At 42.0% G+C, this 23,476-nt stretch overlaps 1 protein-coding gene across 10 annotated transcripts in view; it reads right to left on the bottom strand.

The window, feature by feature from the left end:
• PML (promyelocytic leukemia) overlaps nt 1–22,364 on the bottom strand; it is a 39,913-nt gene extending 17,549 nt beyond the window's left edge. For 3 of the 10 annotated variants that reach the window (XR_002777564.1, XM_023524390.1, XM_023524388.1), the window contains exons 1-5: nt 22,117–22,361; nt 19,988–20,454; nt 3,874–4,454; nt 2,340–2,410; nt 1,432–1,497 (exon numbers count right to left, since the gene is read on the bottom strand). Coding sequence is in view for 9 of the 10 variants with exons in the window: in XM_023524390.1 (XP_023380158.1) it covers nt 1,432–1,497; nt 2,340–2,410; nt 3,874–4,454; nt 19,988–20,454; nt 22,117–22,251 (1,320 nt within the window). In the remaining variant the exon portion in view is untranslated. Of the gene's footprint in view, nt 1–1,431; nt 1,498–2,339; nt 2,411–3,873; nt 4,455–19,987; nt 20,455–22,116 lie in introns of all 10 variants that reach the window. The other 7 variants (XM_023524387.1, XM_023524386.1, XM_011382042.2 and 4 more) reach the window with 5 other exon arrangements.
• Between the last annotated feature and the right edge of the window lie 1,112 nt (nt 22,365–23,476).

The following is a 23,476-nucleotide window of genomic DNA, read 5'->3' as shown; positions in this document are numbered from 1 at the left end:
CTCCATTGTTAATGAAGCAGCAGACATATGAGGGCTCAGTAAAGGAAAATCATGATGACTGATTTATAGATGTTCCATAGCTTTAAATTAAGTTTTTTTTCATTAAAGTATTATAATATTATTACAAAAAGAGCCTATGAGAAACAAAGGAGGGAAAATGCCAGAGCCACACCTGTTCCCCACCACCAGCAGTCCTAGTTAAGCCTATTTTGTTGTCATCTCCATCTAGGCACACAGCTGCAATGAAAGTTAACCAAGTTCAAGGATGAGTGTTGGCACTAGAAGCCCAGCTCCTGCCTCCTAAGGGAGGGACACGAATCCAAGAGTTGCCTTTCTCTGGGCATAGATGATGGGATTGACTCTCCTGGCATAGCCGGACCATGCCTGCCTCACTCAAGTTGTCACACTTGTTTTTTGCAGTCAGAGTTACTCACTTCTTTTCCCCAACTCCGCATGCCCCCTCCTCCAACCTATTACTTAAAGAACACAAGATGCTCTGCGAAAAGAGCATTCTTCTGGTGCTCCACGTTCAAACTGTTTAGTAGTGGATAGTGAGAGGTCACCTCAAGAAAAGGACCCAGCAAAATGCCTAGACCTTACACAGACAGTTTGGGCTTTCTTGCTGTTCATTAACCAGCCACGGGCACCTGAAAGACAGCTGAGATCTGTGGACCCAGACAGCATTTTCCACTATTATTCATATGATTTCTCTGGGGACATTATTCATTCTAGTAATGTTTATAATACAAAACAAATGTCTAACTATGCATAGACAGAGAACTGACTAAATAAAGCATGCTTCATCCATTCAGTAGACCACTATGCAGATGGAAAAAGGCATCAGGAAGGAATACTTCATTGGGTGAAAAAGCCTGGAGCACAATATTATGTCTATGTGGTACTATGCTAACTTTGTACAAAAAAAAAAAAAAAAAAAGGAAAAAGCAAATATCTGTAATCATATTTACTTGTAGTTACATAAAGAAATTCTGAAAAGATATGTAAGAAGTTCACAGAGGTAGATATGTGGGCCTAAGAACTCACAGATGGGGGACAAGGTGGGATTGAGACATTTATCACTTTCTATGCTTTTATTTCTGATCATGTGATATTACCTAACCAAAAAGTAAAATGTCCTTTTTTTTTTTTTTTTTTACTTTTAAAGTTGTGTATATGGGGATGTAGTAGTTATGGGGATGCAGACAGTTAGGAGTTGGCTTCTAGTCCTGCCCCTAGCTTGCCATGTGGCCTTGGGTTAAGTCACACCCTCTCTCTGGGCCTTAGCTTCAACCTCCTTAAAAGAGGAAATTAGACTCCGAGCTGTCTTCTAGTTCTAAAACTCTCAGATCCTAAATCCTGCCTTCTCCTGGAAGCCTCTCCTTCAGCAATCTCTCCTATGGGCCATGCCATAGCAAAGCTAGGAAGGCTTACCATCCTGACCACCCCCATCAGAAGACCTGTTTTCCATGGAGATCTGATTAGTCTTGGGCCCGGGTCCTAGACAAGCAAGCACATGCAAACCTGGATGAGCAGGATGTGGAGGAGACCAGATGCCCAGTCTGGGAAGGCACTGGGGAAGCTGATCCTGGTACAGAGGAACCATGCATGCAAGCACCCCAGGGAGCGAGTCAAAGGGGTGCCATTGCATTTCTACCCAGGGAAGCACTTTAAGTCAGGGTAGTAGTCCAGAGATGGGAATGGCTGCCTCAAGAATGAGTGAGCTTCCTGTCCCTGGAGGTGTGTGCATGAAAGCTGAACGGCTAAAGTCAGGGCACTGCAGAAGGAATGCCAACATTAGAGGAGATATGGGTGCCTTCCAATCCTGAGCAACTATGGTTCTTGGATATATGTTGGCCCTGAAATCACACCAATGGAACCCAGGCTGCTGGGATGGAGGTCTGACACTTGTCCTCATTCTCCATTCCTCTTCAAGAACCATGTGTGTGGGAAGAGGAGAGGAAGGTAGGTCCACGTGTTAACCCCAGGAAAAGGGGTGGGGTGCAGAGCACTGAGTCATCAGGGGAGCCTACCAGTGATCACCTTCTTCACCTCCTGTACATATCTGGGTCTAACTGCTCCTAAAACCATCAAGAGCTCATGTCCTATCAAGAGCTACTGTGGCATTTAGGAGCCTAAAGCAAGCCAATCCCTTCTTTATTCCCTCCTATCAAAAGCTCCAGTCCAGCCACTTCCTGTCCCTTTCTCAGGCACTTTCTCACCTCTGCTGCCTGCAGACACAGGGACGACAAGTGTCAGTTTCCTTTCTGAAACAGGGGAACTCCCAACCTGCTTGACTGCTGGACCATGCACCTCCCCATCAGCCCTCAAACCCATCTCACCAGGTCAACATCAAAAGGGGCCCTGGGAGTGCTGGTAGCCTCTGGGCTGGCTCTTCTGGGTAGAGCTGCATCTGGAGAACATAGAGAGGGTCATAGGCAGGTCATGGACATCTTTGGTGAGAGGCATCCTGGCCTGGGGCGGTGACAAAGGGAAAAAGGAAATGTTTCCTCTGCTTTCCCTGGAAACCCATTCTCCACAACCTCTCACAGCACTGGAAAAGCTCCATGGAGGGGCTGGCAGTTGGAAGGAAAGCCCCCTGACTGCAGTGGGCATGAACCAGGTCAGAAGGGAGGAAGTAAAGTTTGGCATTACTGAGCGTTTTCCTTTGGCTCCAAACTCCAAGTGCACCTCTATTTCTGGGCCAACACAAAAGCAAAGTGTGGACAATGCTAAAGGCATTACTGTTCACTGACTTCTCTGCATATAGCAAGAACTCCATGACACTATTCTGACCCACAGCCTGGTTTTGATTAAATCTAAACTAAATCTCTCATGTTTTAGAATAAAATATGTATTTCCTTTCTTTGCCAGGGCCTGGTTACAATACTCAAGGCAAGCTGTTCAAATGCTATGGGGTGATTTCCTGTATATAGGGTGACATTCATTGCCTAGGTGGAGAAGGCACGAGTCCACACCTGCTCTAGGAATATACTTTTATGAACCCACATCCATCAGCTCCAAGGGCAGGAAGGAGAGGCTCCTTTATCACTGGCACCTGCCCAGGGGCCTTCAGGTTCTTAGCCTCCTTCCCCTTCCTCACACCAGCTATCCAGAGCTCAGATTCCAGCCTAGAGACTTCGTCAAAAAGCTGTTAAAGCCTCCTCACCCTGAAGGCCCTCTTGTGCACCCCATCCCCATGTCTCTTGAAAACTCCCCTGGCATATCCAGCTCTGCAGAGCTGCTACAACTCCTGAATTTGAACTGCAGAGCCAAGCACTGTCTCATCCTCCAGCTACGTGATATGCCCTCATCCTGGACTGGACAACTTGAAGTGAGGACCGGTCTGCTGTTTCCCACTTCCCAAGTGCCCAATACCAGGCAGGGCCCATAAAGTTTGGCAGTTGGTCCAGATGGTAGGCCATTCTGGGGACAAAGAACCTCCTCCACTGAGCCATAGCATGTTTTTGGGTAAGCACTCAACCACCACAGGGGGTTTTCTGAACCCCTTTCTGTCCTAACCTCATGTTCCAGTTGACTTAAGAGAACCTCGTGGTGTGGTTGGTCCTTCCCGGGTTAAAATGATATCGGGTTTAGAGCTCAGCTTTGTAGTTTCTTAACTTCCCCAAGGGTCACAAGATCACAGCTAACCCACAGGGTCTTGTAAATTAGTCAAACATGATCCCTTTGGGTGGCTGTGGCCCATATCACGGCCTCCTCTCTCTCTTATCCTGTGCCCTGGAAACTACGATGGGATCAAACTCAAGAGACAATACCCGCCCCCCAGTTTCCATTTCTGTTACACGGAGGGCAGCATCAAGGCACAAGCCTTTAAATAGTAAACAGGCCAGCTATAAGGGTGGCTCGAGTGCTTACCTGTCTCCTGGGTGATGCAAGAGACCAGGTCCTGCAGGCGCACCTTGAGTTCGTCAAAGCTGTCAGTGCGCACGACAGCTTGCAAGCTCTGGGGTTGTTCCTGGCGCAGGCGGCCGAGCGCCTCTCGCAGGAAGCCATGCATGTCCAGCACCTCCTGGTCTGAGGCGTAGAGCTTCATTCTCTGTACGAGCACGCTGCCTGTGCGGATGCGCTGCAGCACAGCGTCCAGGCGGCCCAACTGTCCCGCAATCTCCTTGTATTCACGCTGGTACCGCGTGTTCACCTCCTCCAGCAGCTCGCGCTCCTGCGCCCGCACATATGCCATTACCTGACTCACACGCGAGCGGATCAGCTCTTCCATGTCGCTGCGCACGCGCCCCATCTGGCTGACGGCAGAGTGCATCTGTGCCTGCGCCGCACTGAAGGCGCAGTCCTGCTCCTGCAGCGCCTGCGTCGTGGCATCTAGTTCCTCTTGCCGCTGCTGGATCTCCACGCTGATGTCGCACTTGAGGTCGCTGTGGCCGCTATCCAGGAGCGCACACGAGCAGCACAGTGGCTTGGAGCAGCCGCGGCAGTAGATGCTGTGGACACACAAGGCCAGCCCGATTTAGGGCTCTCTCGTTTTTTTTTCCCTTTAAATTTTTATTACGTTCCTCTTTAAGAATTACAAAACTTTGAATCATGGTATGTTTCTAGGTTCGTGCTTTTCCTAATTCAGTGTTTGTGGTTATGGTGATGGTATCTCAACTACTAGTAAAATATTAGAATATTAAAAAGTTACTGAAGTAACAATAAAAACAATACGAAGACATATTTTTTAAAAGTTATTCATCTCCTGGGTGCATCCTTCCACAACTCTCTCCACTCAAATCACCTTACAAAAATATCCAGACTATGCAGCTGCTTGCAGGATTCTAAAGACTTTATACATTTCAACCTATTTCACCCTTGCTTAGAGACTGTTTAGGGGGAAACGATTGTTATCTTCATTTCATAAATGAAGAAACAGAAACATTCAGAGGTTAAATAATTGGCTCAAATATACAGCAATTTGGGGGGTTGATGATTGTACTTAAAAAAAATGAGATCATACTATACCATTTGTAACTTCCTCCTCTAATTTACGTTCATTTAGGATATTGTTCTAGGTCTATTAAGTAGATCAACTGTATTGTTTTTAATAAATAGCTCATTATATCCCAGATGGACCACAATGATTCACTCATTCTCCTTTTAATGAACATTACAGTGAATTCTTGTTTACGTATCTTTTTTCCCTTTCTTTCTTTTTTGGCCAATATGGACAATGTTTTGTGTAGCCTAATGCATGGATGCTTTTGTTCCTATGAAACAGATTACAAAAAAACAGTATTGCTAGATCAAAGAACATGTATGTTTTTACTTAATAGATTTCAGCTAGCAGACAATTCCGTAGCATTTACTATGTGTCAGACACTATCATAATAAATATTTGATAAATGTTAACTCAAGGAATCCTAAAATCCTATGGGGGTAGGAACTATTATTATGCCCATTTTAAGGATAGGGAAAATGAACAAGAGGTAGAATAACTTGCCCAAGGTCACACAATTAGTAAGTGGTAAGAGTCCAGATACAAACTGTAGTAGGCGGAATAATGGCTCCCATTCATGTACTGATTCCCGGAACCTGTGAATGAATATTAGCTTACATGGGAAATAGGCTTTGCAAGAGAGAACACATTAAGGATCTTGAGATGGGAGATCATCCTGAATTATCTGCGTGGACCCAGTGTGATCACAAGAGTCCTTATAAAGGAAAGGGGAGGCGAGAGAAGGGAGATATGATGATGGAAGCAGAGATCGGAGTAATACTATACCGCTGACTTCAAAGATGGAAGAGGGTTATGAATGAAGGAATGCAGGCAGACTCTAGAAGCTGGAAAAGGCAAGAAAATCGATCTTCTCCAAGAGTCTTTAGAAGATAGCCTTGCTGACATCTTGATTTTTATCTCAATGAGACCCAGTTCAGACTTCTGATTTCCAGAGCTACACAATAATAACTATGTACTGTTTTAAACCCCTAAGTTTGTGGTATTCTGCAACTCTATCTCCACATGTAGGAAATGACATCTGTACAATCCAATACAGCCCATTATAGTAGAGAACAGAAACAACCTAAGTGTTCATCACTAGGCAATGAATTATATAAATTATGATGCCCCTATACAATGGAATACTATGCAGCTGTACAAAATGAGGATAATAAAAGGAGTGTTAAGAGGATTAAATTGTGTGTGCGTGTGTGTGTGTGTAGTTAGAACAGTGACTAGCATATAATAAATGCTCAAAATCTATTACGATGTATATTTTAAGTAAAAAAAATCAAGGCGCAGAAGTGTATGTATAGGATGCTACCTTTTGTGTAAGAAGAAAGAAAAATAAGAATATACTCACGTTTGATTATATTTGAATAAAGAGATGTTCAAAACACACATATATTAGTAAAAGTAGTTATGGATGGGGTCAGTTGGAAGTGGAAGGAGACATTTCACTGTATGCCTTTTAGATTGCTTTTATATTTGAACCTTGTGAATGTAACTATTTTTTAAATTAAAGAATGGAATACTAATAAATATAGGCAACTATACAGAGTATAGAAATAAAGAGAGAACTAGAGCCAGTGTAATTTTCCTTGTTTTGGACCCATGGGAAAGGGGCTGAGCCTGAAATTGGCTTCTCTTCCATAGAAAGAGTGCTCCCAGCCTGGGAGGGGTCCACCTCGGGTGGCCTGGCTGGAGAGAGAGCAAGACATTCTGTGTCTACCATAGTCTCTGCTATTTCTAGGCTCCCTGGAGGTCTTGCTAGGGAAAGCGGTTGCCAGTCACCGCTCTCCATCTGGATGGAAGTGGATAATTGGCCTCAGGTCTTTGTGACTTGGTTGCCTGAATCAGACCCCCTGGCTCCAAAAGCCCCCAGCCTTCTGATAAAACTGAGGTATAGATTCTGAATTGGAGTGACCTATTAAGGAGCTGCCCCAAGACCAGGAATGAATGACCTCTTTGGCCTAGGATACCTTCGCTCTCATTCAAGGGACATTCATTGAGTGCTTACAGCGTGCTTGGCATTTTGGAGGAGGCAGAGGTGAGGTAGACATCTGCCCACAAGGAGCTCCATGACAAGAACCCAGACTTAACTCAGACAGAGAGAGGAGTAGCTCTAAAAAGCAAAATGACAAGTTTTGCTACTCCACCAAAGTGAAAGTTCCTTGGAATACTCAAAGGGATGAACTAAAACACTGCAGAATTATTAAGAAGTTACGCAGCCAGACTGGCTAGATTATACCAGAATTAAGAGAAGAAAATAGCCTAATTCTATCCCAGCAAAGCAAATGAAAAGAAATATGGGAAAAAATTTCCATGCTCCCATTCACGACAGCAATTTTTAAGTGCTAAAACAAACAAACAACCCCTCCCCCCAAAACCCTAGACATAATCCTAACGAGAAATATGGAAGGACTTATATGGCAAAAAGGACAAAACCCTCCAGAAAAAGTCTAAAAGGCAGAAAAGTGTAACAAGGTCCCAATTAGAGAGACTAAATATTATAATATTAATTCTCCTCAAGTTCATATAAAGGGTTAAAGCAATTTTAGTTTAATTACAAATGAGATTTTGAAACTTAACCCACTGATTCGGAATTTCACATGACAAAATAAATGGAGCAAACAGCTAGGCAATTTCTGAAAAATCAGTGTGAGGAAAGGGCATTTTCTCTGCCAGATAACACATTACAGAACTCCCATTATTAAAGAGTGGTACTAGTCTAAGAGTCAAGAGGAAGATCAGCAGAATAGACTAGATAGTCCTGAAATAGGCCCTGGCATCTACAAAAATGTATGTTCTATATAATAAAGAAAGCATCCCAAAGTAATGGACGTTGAAGGGGTTTTCAACAATTGGAATCAGGAAAAATGGCTACGGGGTTGGGGGAGGACCGAGTAAGAGCTTTGCTTTGTATAACACTCCAAGATACATTTCTGATGGCTCACAGAGTTAAATGTGAAGATAACACCATATCTATTTACTCTCATAATAGTAAAGACTCTACAACCACTGAAGAAACGGAAGAAATCATATAATCAACAGATGCGACTACCTAAAAATTCAAAACTATATACATTTTAGAAAGACATTCGTGACTTCCTAGTATAAGAAAAGAAAGTTGCGAGATACTAAGTGTTGTTCATTTTGTTTTAGATGGTTATAGAGATAGCAGGGAGGAAAGGAAACCGTTTGAACTGATAGGAGTTACCTCTTTCTCTTTCTCTTTCTCTCTCTCCCTATTTACACCTATTAAGATTTTCCAAAAATTTCCATAAACAATTCTAAGCAAAGGAGTTTGGCCTTTAAGTAGGAGGTAATGGGAAACCCTCAAAGAACATCCCACCTTGAAATTACCACAAAGCTTTTTCTCTTCTTTCCTGAGATGTACTGTTTCACTTACACCTTTATGAGTGTTCAGTGAATTGACTATGATGCTAATATTTTAACAGAAGCCCCAGCATGTTTCCTGGGTTCTTAATCTCCCCATCCGAAAGCCATGTCTGTCTAAACCTCCAGGCCGGAGGCTCCCTGATGGCAGAAAGGGTATGGGTTCTAGAGGTGGACAGATGTAGGCCTGAATCTGAGTTCTTCCAATTCCTACCTATGAAGCTTTGAGCAAGTACTTTCTCTCTCTGAGCCTTAATTTTCCCATCTATAAAATGGAGATAAGGATGCCTCTCACAGACAATTGCAAGGACAAAGGTGGGCTGGTATAAGTGAAGTGACCAGCACAGTACGCATTGGACGTACTGGAGCCATCTAAGAAGGAGCATTAACTACACATGTACACATGTAAGGACACATCACCACTAAATGTGGTCCCTGGGCTGTTCCCTTCCCACTATGGACAGGCCACCCCAGTCTAGCCACTCCTCCTGCTAGGACCAAAGCAGCATGCCGCTTCTGCTGTTCTAGTAAACAGGTAGCTAAGAAATGTAGGAGGCAAAGAGTCTATAAATATAGGACCAGTGGAGGAGAGCTGGCCCTACAGCAGGACTCCAGGGCGGGGCCTGGCTTGCTGGAATGGCAACCGAAAAACTCTCCACTTTACCACCACTCCCACCCCAACGAGTGTGACTAGGAACTTTCACTTTGGTGGAGTCGCAAAACTCAAATAGTTAGCTAGAGGAAATTTAAAGGAACCGATCTGTCATTTACACAGTAGTACGAATGCATTTAATCAGACCGATCTCTTGTTTACCTCCTGGGTGACACAGTTGAGGAAACAAGATTTCTGAAGCCAGGAGATGAGATGAACATCGTACACTATGGATATGCCAGCCCTGCGTCTTGGGAGCAGGGACCCGCATTGAAGAATGGGGAAGGAAAAGCACAAAGTTTTTCATCCTCGTTCTTGGGTATGGGGCCAGTGTAAGACAATAGTATGAAACAGACAAAGCTTCTTCCTCTCAACCTTTCTTTGCTGCTTCTCTTCTAGTATCTTCCTATCTGAGCCCTCAGGTTCTCTGGTCTCAGTCACCACCTTCCCAACCAACAAATAATTGGAGGAAGGGATATTATTAGGAATAATGCTTTCACTATCTTTAAGTACCTCAGGCTCTACAATTACAATCAATGCTTTCCACTGCCACCAAGATGCTATTTTTAAAATGTAATTATTGTCATATGCTGAGATGATTGCAATGATGCCCCTCAGAATAACAATTGGAATAGTATCAAGTGCAAGACATTTTTAAAGCATCAATGTAAGTTATATGTTAGTAAAAGAGATTAAATTTTTGGAACAGTTAGATCACTTGAGGAAATTCATTGAGTTTTATAATAACGCACTACAGTTATATATACTGTATATACAGTTATATATACAGTATTGAATATTAGTGAACTTTAGTGCAACATAAATTTACAAGCCAGTAAATGTTGCAAGACAATAATACAAAGTTTATCATATAGATAAATACAGTGATTATCAAGCTATTTAAATTCGATCTACTTTCAGTAAATGAAATTGCAAGAGATGAAAATAGCTAAACAATACATTGAGTAAAACCATGAATAAGAAAAATATTTGATATTTAAGGTCACAACAATTTAATACTATATTAGTTAAGTTACGTGGTATAAACAGGCAGTTCTACTTAGCTGGACCAACTCTAAGATCTCTGGTAGACAAATCCAAATTGCAAAATATGCCCAAGCAAGAATTTGTTAGAAAATTCAATGACTAAAGTTAATAATTAAATGTTAATAGACTCTTGTGACATAGAAAACAGGCAGTAAATCCTATGTGATGCAAACGATTTTGATATTCTCAAGTATTTTTATAAAAATGTGTATAAAATGATTTTATGTAGCTTTGAATGTTCTGATCTTTGTAATTCATTCAATAGTCATTAAATAAGTTCCCCCAAATTGTAGTAATATTGTTGAGATTATTAACCTGAAAAACCTAAAAATAATGAATTAAAAATTGCAATACTAATGGTAATAGAGCAAAAAGAGAAAAATGAGGGGGAAGAAAGAAGAGGAATCATGTAAGAAAATTTCATGGAAATAAACAGAATTTTTAGATTGAAGGATCATACCGGGTTCCAAAATAATGTGATACAAAAAGTTCAACACCAAGACAGCTTGGTTAAATTAATAAGCTTCAAGAATGAAAACTATATTTAGACATCAAGACAGAAAAAGCAAATAAATTGGGCTTCGGACCTCTCCTCAGGAACATTCGATGTTAGAGGACAAAGTCTACAAACTTCTAAAAGAAAGAGTGTGACCCAGGTATATTGTACTCAGCCAATATGTCATGCATGCAAATACAAGAGCAACTGACAGACATTCTTAACATCGAGAGACTCTCGGAATTCATAACATAGAAGTCTTTCTGGGAAATAAACAAACAAAAATCCTGATTGAGGATATCTATCTAAGAGCTGAATCAAAATAAAGAATCTGTGAAAAGTGACATCAAAGTAAATGGACCAGTGCAGTCCATTGAAGCCATTGTGACATGGAAACAAGACTAGGAATATGGGAGTGGACCATCCTGATCTTTCATAGCAGAGGCTCAGTTACTACTGCCTAAAATGGAGGCATTTCATTAAAAGCAAACAATGATGATTCTTAATCTCAGAGAGATCTTTTAGGAAAATATTTTAGGATGAAGAAATATTTCTTTGAAGCTTAGCAGATCCAATTTTACGTTTCTTTCTCTCCCATTAAAGTCAAGGAAAAGTAAATTTAAACATTGCTTAAATAGAATGCTTTCTTTTAATAATATAATTCTAAGGGGAAATACACTTCAAGTTCTAAACAAGTGACTTAATAGAATCCCTTTTTTACAGCTCAGCACAGTCGTTAGTTAAGGATTGCCTGAATGCAGAGGCCAAGCAGTAGCAGGAAAGGAGCACAGTCTGTAGTTAGGAAACGTATCCTGTCTGGCTCTGGCTCACATGAGCTCTCCTGTTTGGGTTAGTTCCCATCAGCGCTCTGGCCTCTCACCTCATTTATAGAAGGGGAACAGTTATGTCTTCCTCAATAATCTTACAGGAGGGTGTGGAACTTAAGATAATAGCACAGGAAAACCATCTCAAAAAATAGGAACATGATCTATTGTGTTAGTGCGAGGTTGAATCCAACTAGACAGCCCATTCTCTGACCATATTGGAAGAAGGAAGCTTCCTATTGGAAATGGGCGCCTAGGCACCAAGGGGTCAGGGAGCTTCACTTGAGGCTGGCTTCAAACCTGTTCCCTGAACTTTGATTTCTGCTCCACTGCATTCCATACACCTGGAATCTTTCTTCTTCTTTGTTTTCACTTGCAGTGGTTGCTGGAGACTTTTCCAAGACATATGGAAGACACATTTCTCTTCCTTTTTGTAACCATGCAGAATTGGACTTCCCCTTTAGGGAGCCATCCGCTCCCTGTTCTCAGCTCATGAGCTTCAGGGTGTCACGTGACTCAGGCTCAAGTCAACCTGGGTATCCCCCAGCAGCCTCAGAGAACCTTTTATGGACAGGAACCATTCTCACTCTCTCCCATTGGCTTTGAGGGTGAGAGTGTGTATTAACCTCTGGAGCTGCTACAATCATTTTGCAGCCAAGAGGAAGAAACCCTTCTGTGAAAGGAGCTGACAGAGAAGATAGTCAGGTCACAATAGAGAAAGTGGGTCCTGGTGACACAATTTCAGTATCTAATAAGGTTAGGCCAGAGGCTAGCTCCACACCTATTCACTTATGTAAGCCATTCATTTGTTGTTTTTTTGTTTGTTTGTTTTGCTTTAGCCACTAACTAAAAATTTGTCACTAATTTATATATTTGTTTTAGTTAAAACTCATACACACAAACACCTAAGGTCATGGTATAGCTCAAATGTCAACTCTTTCATCAAGATTTCCCTGATCCTCCCAAGTAAACACAACTTTACCCTCCTTTAAACTGCTCCAGCACTTTATCTGACCGAGTCTTCTGATACCTATGGCTCCCTGCCATGGGACATAGGGATGTGCATACCCACAACTTACCTGTAGACAGAAACCCTCCACAAATTAGAACTTCAAAGACAGGGATTCTTATTCTCCCAGTAATAGCGATCATTATACTGGGCATGAAATAAATGCTCAATAAACAGTTGTTCAATGGCTGGCTGGAGAGATGGATGAATGTGGTTCCAAATAGTTTAATCTTATGAGTTAGGAATCAATGACAAAAGCCTGTTAATTTCAAGTCTTGTTATTAAAAATTCTTCTCAAATGTCCAAGGCCTCTACCCCTGAGCAGAAAAACCTACTCTTTATAGCTGGAGAAAGCAGAGATCAGACTTCCGAATTAAGGCAGGGACACTAACCTTAACCCTGATCTTGGTTTCGGTTACTTTAAATTTCTTGCTTCTTTCTCCAAAACACAGAAGGGCACTGGGAGTGGGGACGGGGGCTGGGAATCCCTTTTACCCACGTATTATCCAACCAAATCTACCTTGGAACACTGCCCCCCCCCCAAAATACCCCGCCCAATTAAAGGAAAAGCAGTTTCTCCTGGCTCTGAAATAAAGTCTCATGGTTAGGTTCACAGAAAAACTTGAAAATGGGTAATCTGACTGTGCCCTAACTGGCAGCAGCAGTCTCTTCTGCCCATGTGATGCTCCTTGGAGGCCAACATTCAATCCCAGGGAGATCACCAATCCCCAATGAGACACAATTTACTGATAACTTCATAGAGGGTACCAAGAGGGCACTGGGCAAGGCCGGGATGAGGACGCCAGCCAGATACCTAGGATACAGACTTTCAGAAGGGCAAGGGAGCTCCTTAGAGTTTGCACCCTTGGCATCTGGCTTTCCTCCCCCAGCCCTGACCCTAAGTGGGCCCATCGGGATCTGTCTTTTCTATTTGCTCTTTAGCCAACAGACTTTCCCTTCCTTGCCACCAGCTTTGCCATTGCATGTTGTCCTTCTCTGCCCTGAAACCCTCCCCTGGGCTGCTCAGTGTGCCTCTCCCCTGTGTGTTGCCTATTATTCCAACTTCTGGTCTTGGGAACTCTTTTCCCAGTTTATGATCTCATCAAACCTCTCAAACTTGATTAATAAGTCTTTTGTTTTCTCTACTCAAATATAATTCAAGATCTCTCTGGCTATAAGCTTTGATGGCCCTGAATCAATTCCTCTACCCCACCTGCCCAGACATGGGTCTTAGCTACACCTGCATCCCAGACCCATATTACTCTCAGGTGGGTTGGGACTCCCTGGCATCCCTTTCACAAATAATAGAAAGGTTGGCAGCCACCTTGACCTCTAGGTCAGGCAGGACCTGGCAGTGTGAGACTTCGGCCTTCTCCCTATCCCTCCATCTTTGCATTCTTGCAGTCCTCACCTGCACCTGCACCATGGCCTTAGTTTCCCAATGGGGCTCCCTTTTCTCTGGTCCAGATTCTTTCCTTCAGATTCTGTTGAGTACATATACACAAAAGCATGGCGGTAAATCTCAAATTCTTTATGGAATGGGGTGAAATATAAATAAGCATGTAGCCAAAGAAACAAATACTAGTCTCCCTGCTCCCAAATTTGCCCACTTCAATCATAGTAGCACAGTGCAGAGAGGATCTTATCCCACTCTGCTTCACATCCATCAATGAGTTTCCAACAGAACCCCCATAGGGTACCAGTGCGTTCTATAGCAGGGGTCCCTAACCTCTGGGCCACACAGCAGGAGATGAGCAGCAGGTGAGCAAGCAAAGCTTCATCAGTATTTGTAGCCGCTCCCCAGTACTAGCATCATGGCCTCAGCTCCACCTCAGATCAGGCATTAGATTCTCATAGGAGCACTGGTCCCTGGTGTCAAAAAGGTTGGGGACCACTGCTTATAGGTCATTCACTGGTAAAACAAGAGTAAATTACGTGAGAAAGGAGCAAGCTGAGAACATTCTATGTCCTGGAAATTGTAGGATAGAGTCCTAACTCCTCCAAGCCTACCTCGTCTGATCCCAGCTCACTCTTCCAGCCCCTGACTTCACATATACCCTTTACTTGCAGTTCCTGAAATGCAGCAGACTTAATAATGCCTCTTTGTACATGTACATGTACACACACACACACACACACACACACACACACACACCTCTCCATGCCCTTTTTCCTTCCTTACATGACAGGCTGTGACATCGTCTTGGAAAGTGCCTTCCCCAGCTGATATGGCCTGGGCAGGTGGCCTTTTCTGAGATCATTTGCCTTTGTGTCTGCCTGTTTTCTGCCCTTAAATTAAGCACACACCAGATGTCAGCCCTGTGCCAAATAGGGATACTGGCAAGGTAAAATGCAAGATAGAGGACAGTATGATAAGGGTAGCTATCAAAGCACAGAGTGACAACAGTGAGCAGGTTTCCTGACGGCACTCTGCAACCTTGATTGTTAATTATGGATCTGGTTCCTCCACCAAAGTGTGACCTCAACGAGGGCCAGGGCTGTATCTGTTCATATTTATAACCTATCACCTAGCAGAGGGCCTGCCACACAGTAGGAACATGGACTCCACAGTCATGGTGATCAAATGCCAGTGGCCCCAGGGCAGATACTCACAGGCTAGGTTCTAAGTGTAAAGCCACCTCTGGTACTGCTCTTCAACATGTGTCCTAAAGCAGATCCATGTCAAAGGATAGAGTGGTTTACTATTGAAGAAAGGTATAGGTTATTTATGACATTAAAGTTTTGTACAGAAAAAACAAGTTGAGTTTTTTCAGGAACCACTGGTAAATTGTAAAATGATGTGAATTGTGAGTGTGTGTATGATTTTTAAACAATAAGGTCAAGTTTTTTTAAGCCATTTGCCATGCTTTCTTGACTGGAATCCTGCCCTCTCGCTGGCTGGAGCAGCCTTGCCCATTGCAACCGGAGAGAAATCCATCCCTGACCCCCAAACTGCAGGTGGGACCACTTGTAAGCTACCACCATCTGGGGGAGCAGCCCCAACGTCACTGCAGGGGTAGGAGGTGGAAACTGGTTTACACAACTGCTAAAAGCCCATCATCAACGACTAAAACTATACAACCTAGATGTCAGCATTTAAATGTGAGCAGAGGACACAGAGCAAGAGGGCCTATAAAGAGAATCAGCAGCAAAAATGGCATCCAAACTGACTCTCAGTTCACACTAAAATAAGAGTAATATAGGAAACATAAAACTTCTAAAAATCCTAAGTTTGTTTTTCAGGGAGATGTACATCCATAGAGAAAACGAGAACAGGCTGACAAGAAAAAGCATCCTGAGACCATGAACCTTTTTCTGGCAATAAAAAAAAATGATTGCTGAGAAAAACAAAACAAAACAAAACTTATCATAGGTAATAAACAGTAGAAAGGAGTCTCCTGAGGGGGAAAAAAAGAGTTGGTGAATAGAAAATCAATTCAAGGAACTCTCTGAGAATCCGGAATAACAAAATGAAGTAACAGAATTAATGAAAAAAGGATAAAACATGTAAAAGATGGATTTGGAGTTCAATTTCCATATAACAATAGTTCTAATAAGAAAAAAAAAAAGCAAATGAAGTGAAATCAATACATTAAAAAAGTCTAAGACCATATCTTTGAGCTGAGAAAGATTTGATCAACAATGACATGGAGGATCATTGAAAAAAAAAGATATCTGATATAGCCCGATTAATCATTTCAAGAAAAAAAAATTATATAAAATCCTTAGCTAATGAAAACTGATTATGCACAAAGAAAAAATAATTAGATAATAACTGAATTTCTCATCTGCAACACTGGAGGTCAGAAATTCAGGAAGCAGTGTTTATACATTCCAAGATTAAGTGATTGCGACCCCAGAATTTTATACCTAGCTAAACTTTTCTTTGTGTGTGACAGCAAAAGGACATGCAAGTTAAGACACTTATGGCCTCATAAAGTAAACTTTCTGAAAAATAAACAATTCTTAAGGTATTCCAGCTACATGGAAAATTAATCACATTAAATAATTCAGGAAAGGGGAAGATATGCTATAGAAAAAATTATTATGAGCAATGAAACCAATTAAAATCTAAGATTATGAATAACAAGGAGGTTATGTGATTGTGACACTTAATAACTGTTAACAAAGGATGCTTAGAATAGAAAAGGCATAAAAATTTGGTAATCTAGAACTAAAACGTCATGTCAGTTCAACTAAATCTGGGCATGGGAAGGGAAAGGGGAAAATAAAAAGTATGCTAAACACTCTACCTTATCTGGAAGAAGAGTAATAATCTACTCTTGATAAATGTACACACGCACACACACACAAATATGTTCTAATATGTGCTAAAAATTTAAACAAGAGTAGAGATATAGATGAGATATAATTATATATAGGTGTGCATATATATAAATGTGTGTGTGTATTTTATAAAGAATGCACATTTTTTAAAAGTCCTACAAGTATATTCTTCCAAGGAATATGCTAGGCCTCAAGGAAAACCTCAAAATAGTCTCAGATATAGAACTCCTACATATTAACTGACTGGACTGTAGAAATTAACACCAAATATAGAAACTAAATATTACAAGCCACTTAAAAAGGAAATATTAATATCAGTAAGAAATATAAGGAAAGACCAAAAGCTAGTACTTAGAAAAGATCACTGAAATAACCACAAATATATAATATTAGAAATAAAAAAAGGAGATATAATTACAGGTATAGAGATGTTTAAATTATGAAAGGTAACTCAGGATGAACTGGAAAAATGTTCCAGAAAATCTGAGTCAAGATCCAAACCAGACCAATACCATGGAAAAAAATCTATTCTTCAAAAAAGGCACCATTCTTAGTTTTTCAAGAAACCGCTAAAGGCTTAATTGCTTAGTTCCCTAAATTGTTCTAGAGCATAGAAAGGATAAGAATAGCAAGATTTTAACATTTATTGAGTACTTAATATATGCTTGGCACTATGCTAAATAATTTATATATATTATCATTTTCAAAAATGGAAAGCTTACAAATTCATTGAAAGAGAGTGTTATAAAATGGATAAGAAAAGTTGACAAAGAAATCACACATACTCATAAAAATTGATCACATCTATAAATACAGATAATAGCCTAAATAAAATGTTACTAAATAGAATGTAGTTATGAATTAAAATAATAGTATATCATGACCAAATAGAGCTTTTTTTCTCCTGGGAATTAAAAAAAATGGTTCAATACAAAGAAACCTATTAATATAATTCATCATACTAAAAGGTGAAAGAATACCTTCATAGAGTCCAAAAGAACACCCATTCCTGAGTGTTTAAAAAATATTTTTATTTGTTAAAAGCTGAACAAAAACAAAATCACAACAAAACTCTTAGTAAACTAGAAATGGGAGGCAACTTTCCTAATGTGATTTTTAAAGTTACCTAAGGAAGTTAACAATATACATCATACTAAACAAGAAATCCTAAGAAACTTTTTCATGAAAGACAGAACAAGATAAAGTTGCTTTTCCTAACCACTATTATTCAGTACTGGTCTGGCCTATGAAACAAAGCCACAAAGAATAATGTGTATAAATATTATAAAGAAAAATGTTTTTATTATTTGCAGATGGTATGATTATTTATCTAGAAAATCCAAAAGAATCAATTAGAAAACTTACTAGAATAAAAGCGTTCAATAAGATGATTAGATATAATTAATATACATAAATTAAGAGCATTAGTGAATGCTAATGATAATTAAAAATTATAATGGAAAAAATCCCATTCACAATATTATTAAGTATTCTAAATTTAACTAAAGTTCAAGATGTATATAAATAAAACTTTAAAATCCAAAAGCTATAACCAGAGATGAAGCCAATTCTCCCCCAAATTTTGCAATTTCAATCAAAATCCCAATGAATTTGTAAGTTCTGAAACTACATAAACTGTAAATGCACAAGAAAAGCAAAATTATTTTTGAAGAATAGGAACTTGTCCAATCAAATATAAAGCTACAGAACTCCTAATAGCAGTTAAGAATTAGCAGAGTAATAGCCAGATCATTGGCACAGAACAGAGATTTACAAACATACCCATGACTACTTGGGCATTTAGTACATGATAAAAAGGGCATTTCAGCTCAAGGCAAGAGTAGACCAAATAAAAGTTGAGAGAACTGACTTTCCATTTGGGGAGAAAAATAAAGCAAAGGTTTCTACCTTTCATATACCACAAACAAAAATAAATGCCATTAGAATTAAAGATTTAATTATAAAAACAAAACCATGAAATTACTAAAATAGAATATAAGAAAATATTTTTAACATTGGCACGGGAAAAATTCTTTCTTAGGATGATCAAAGTCAGACACCATAAGGGAAGAGATTGAGAGATTAGATTACATAAAACTAAAAACTTAAACATAATGTTAAAAGAGGTATTGTGTTTGCACTGTAAGTTAGTCTCTTATAATTAAAGAAGGAAGAATGGGGGGGAAGGTAAAGGACATAAACAAGCAATTCGCACATGAAGAAAAAGTGGTAAAAAAACATATGAAAAGCTGCTCAACCTTAAAAATAAGCAAAGAAATCCAAATTCAAATGATAATATTTGCAGTTGAAGAATCTGGGGGAAATGCATTCAGTAGTGCAGGTGGTAAATCTCCAAGCAGGTAAATCTCCAAGGCTACACTTAGTTTAGCAGAAATGCAGTTCTGGGTGTCCCCAACAGGCAAACAATATCTTCACTTTGCAAGCAGATCCACAAGAACAAGTACCAAAAGATTCTTAAACAAGCAATCTTTGCGGGGGAGGGTCCCAAAGTTCACATAGGTATGCTACTTTTTTGGCTAAAAGGGGTAAAAATAAGACTTCAAAAGACTACATATTCCTGTCTGTGTATAAATTCACAAAGAAGTTCTGGTAACATTCAAAACTAGTGACAATGGTTATCTGGATGGGGGAAAGAGAAGTGGTAGGAATTAGGCACATGACTAGAGAGGAATGGAGACTTGCCCTCGCTTTATAAATTTGGTTCTAATATTTTGAACTATATAAATGTATTATTTATTTAAAAATGAATTAAAATCTTGTGTTGTTTAATAAAAGTAATGATATCTGGAGTTGATTGTTTTTTTTCCATGTATACATTCCCAGATAACAAGGTGTTACAGTTTTGACTTTCCAGACAGAAACTACCAGCATCTCATCCTAGAATCCAGCTAGCTATACCGAGATCCCATTGCAGCACTTACGGAAAATTCCACTACAAGGCTTTCTGAAGGGCAGTTTGGAAAACATGTATCAAAATGTAAAAATTTCATATCCCTTAAACCAGCAATGGGATTTCTAAAAATGTATCCTAAATGAATTATTGAATAGGGTGCAAAGATGATTCTGCAGCATTATCTACTATAGGGGGAAATCGGGAACTCTTACAACTCACTCGTTGGGACAGCATAAATTGTGGTCATCGCCACAGATGCTGCCGGTCCGCGGACCACATTTTGAGTTGCAAGGCTCTAGAAGATCCTAGTCCCACGTTCTCAGCTTTGTGATTCTTTGGTTTTCTGCTCCCCGCACCTTCTACCTGGCTCTTAAATGCGCCACCCCACCCACCCCTACCAGCCCTCTGGCTCACCTAGTCAGGGTAGGGATGCGGTGGTTGGGGTTGGAGCAGAAGATGTTGTTGGACTTGCGCTTGCCGTCCAGGAACTCGCGCACAGACTGACCGCGGAGCTCTGACAGGGGCCGGACTTCATGCTTGACGAACCACTGGTGGGCCTCGAAGCACTTTGAGCAGATGAGCTGCTCGCATTCGAAGCACCAGAAGTCGGCCGGCTCTTTGCAGCGGGTGCAAGTCGCCCCTGGGTCAACGATCTGCCGGTACACCGACAGGCGCTGCTGCAGACTCTGGAAGAAGATGTTATCCAGGGCCGGCGCATCAGCGTCTTGGGGCCAGGGCGCCTGGCAAATAGGGCATTGCGTGCTCTGCGCCTCCAGGCATCTTGAACACAGCGTGTGCAGACAAGGCAGCAGCTTAGGGCACTTGGCTTCTGCCTTGCAGCCCTGGCAGCGCAGGAACTGGAACTCCTCCTCGGTGGCCTGCTGGGAGACGGGGTGGGGGTGGGGAGGAATTGAGCTCTGAAGTCCCAGGAATCCCCAACAACCCGACACCCGCCGAACGGCTGGCAGCTGGAATGGAACTTCATATCCCATTCTAGGCAGTCATTGGATGATGCAAAACCCGGGCTTATCAGTATGCCAATTTCCAATTTACTCAAGCCTCCCTCCTCTCGTCCCACAATTTATTCCAGCATCTACTTCCCATCAGACTCGGTACCAAGTCCTGAGATAAAAGAATATATAGGATACATCCCTGCCTTCAGGGAACTCGGGTTAGAACTCAGTTGATACATTATCAACCTCATGTAAAGGGCTTAACACAGTTTGGTGGTTCTTCAAAAAGTTAAACATAGAACTACCATATGATCCATCAATTTCACTCCTAGATACATACCCAAAAGAACTGAAAACACTGACCCAAAAACCAAAGCGTCCATCAGCAGACGAATGGGTAAACAAAATGTGGTATATACATACAATGAAATATTATTCAGCCTTAAAATGGAAGGACATTCTGATATGTGCTACAATATGAATGAAACTTGAGGTCATAATGAAACTTATGCTAAATAAACTCAGTTAATACAGATGCGAAAGGACAAATATTGTATGATTCCACTCATATGAAATAGCTAGAGTACACAAATTCACAGAGATAGAAAGTAGATTAGCGATTACCAGGAACTGAGAAAGGGAAGAATAAGGAGCTATTGCTTAAAGGGTACAGAGTTTCTGTTTGCAGTGATAAAAAGTATTTCCAGAAATAGATCGTGGTGAGGGTTACAAAACATTGTTAATATACTTAATGCCACCGAACCATACACTTAGAAATTGTTAAATGGTAGGTCTTTTGTTGTGTATAGTTTACCACAATGTTAAAATGCAAAAAAAGTGTTTAACACAGTACCTGGCACGTGAAAAGTGCTCATAAACGTTAACTAGTAGTATTTGTTGTAGTTATACAAATAATGCAAATTACTGCAATCTGGTGTTATTTGTGCTTTCAAAAGGGCTGGGGAGAACACAGAGCAAGTGATCTAAGTAGTTCCTTTGAGGGTGGGAGGCTGGGGGTTTGTCCAGAAGATTAAGGCAAAGTTTCCAGGAGGAAAACCTAATAAAGCTCCTTGGTGATGGGGGTTGGGCGGGCAGGGTGTTCCAAGAGAAGTATCCGGAAGGCTTCCTAGAGGAGAAACGGCAGGAGCTGTGAGGCCTTAACTGATACACCTCTCTAATCCAGGCCAGTTTCCCATTCTGGTCTGGGACTTGGGTTTTATTTTTTTTTTCCACACGTGGGGCATGTCCCTGACTCCAGAAGGGGGCAGTAGGGCTACTTCTACCTCCACTCTCCCTAATCTGTGGGCCTCCGTTAGAGCAGGGCGAAGAGGCAAGTCGCCTGGGCGTGGGTGGGAGATTCCGGTCCTAGGTGCCACTGGAGTGGAGAATCGCAGCCCAGAGAGGCTCCCCTAATCACCCTGGTCCCTATTCTACTCTCTCATACACCTACTGGAGCAAATAGGGTCAGGATCCTAGGGGGTCTGGTCTTCCCTATGCGTACTTGGCCAAGTTCCCTCTCCCTTCTCACCTCTCTCTCCACCACAGCAAATCGACAAAGCCTAAACCCTATCTGCCCAAACCCAGTCGTACCTCGGTGAGACTGTGTCCAGGGCTGGGCTGGTGGTCTTCGGAGAGCGACTCTGGGTGAGGCATGGTGGGCGTGTGGGGCAGTGCGGAGTCCTGCTTGGGCTCCAAGGATCCGGCGGGTGCAGGCTCCTGCTGCATGAACCCCAGCGCAGTTTCGATTTTCGGTTTTGATCTGTGGGGCGGGGAGGAGAGGTCGAACGAGAATTGTGCGTTAGAGGGCTGAGTCTTCGGAGCTGTCCGAGAGGGGTGGTGCCCGCTCAGGGCCAGCCTCCCGGAGGAAGTGAGACAGAGGCTGGGGGCGGATCTAGGGGGCGGAGAGGCTGAGCCTGAGGGCCAAGCGGGTGAGAAAGGAGAGGGATAAGAGTAGACGCACAGCTGGCCTGGGGGTATTGGGATGGTGGCAGAGTTAACCTGGGGGAGGGGAAGGGGGGCAGCCCCTGCCCTCGGCTTTGAACCATTCATCAGCTCACAGTGACACAGCTTTGTACCGCACCGCATCTGGAAGCTGAGAGCACAGAAGTGAGCCAGGCCTGCTTTGAAAGAACCTCAGATCTAGTAGAAGAGCAGGCCCCCAAACAGAGATTTTCACACTGTATTGAGACTGGCTAGAAAAGAAATCCCTCCGTGGGAATTGGAATGGTGGGAATTCACCAGGGATTCAGAGATTGGGTACTTTAAACAGAGAGAACAGCATGTGCAAAGGCATAGAGGGTTGAAACACGAGAGTCTATTTAGAAAGTAGTTTTGGTTATTTTCTGATTTAAGAGGGGGCCCATGAGCTATGTCTGCCCAGGAGTGGGCTGGGGCAAGATCGTAGCTAAGGAGGTGGACGCATTTTGTTTAGAAACCAGGAATAACTGTGATCCATTGTGCATACTGGAAAGGCCACTCTGACAACCTAGGAGCAGGTGGCCTGGTCTAAGACACTGGCTGTGGGATGCAAGTAGGAACCTGAGTCAGAAACACTGAGAGGGCACTGAGTGGAGGTGAGGGGAATAGGATGATGCCTTGGGTGGCAGTTGGAAAGAAAGTCTGAGACAGTGGGGGATGGGGAGAGAAGGGGGAGAGCTGGCGAGTGGGTATGAAGAGTGAGGAAAGAGCAAGTTAGCTCTTTGACAGCAGAGAAACATGCAAGACTCCCAGCTACTGTGGGGAGAAAGCAAAGTTCTAGGTGGCCTCAATGGGCCAGTGTCCCTGGCTCCAAACTTCAAACCATCCCAACCACTGAACTTATCCCTGTGTACCCATTCTGTGCTCAGCTCCAGCTTGGAACAGACTAGAAGAGATGGTAACAAGGCCTTGCTCTTGTAAAAGCTTATAATCTGGAGGTGTGTGTGTGTGGAGGGGAAATGGGGGGTGACCC

The sequence above is a fragment of the Pteropus vampyrus genome, unplaced genomic scaffold (assembly GCF_000151845.1).
Source record: "Pteropus vampyrus isolate Shadow unplaced genomic scaffold, Pvam_2.0 Scaffold462, whole genome shotgun sequence".
In the NCBI taxonomy this organism is placed as follows: Eukaryota; Metazoa; Chordata; class Mammalia; order Chiroptera; family Pteropodidae; genus Pteropus; species Pteropus vampyrus.
This window is presented reverse-complemented; position numbering and strand designations above follow the sequence as displayed.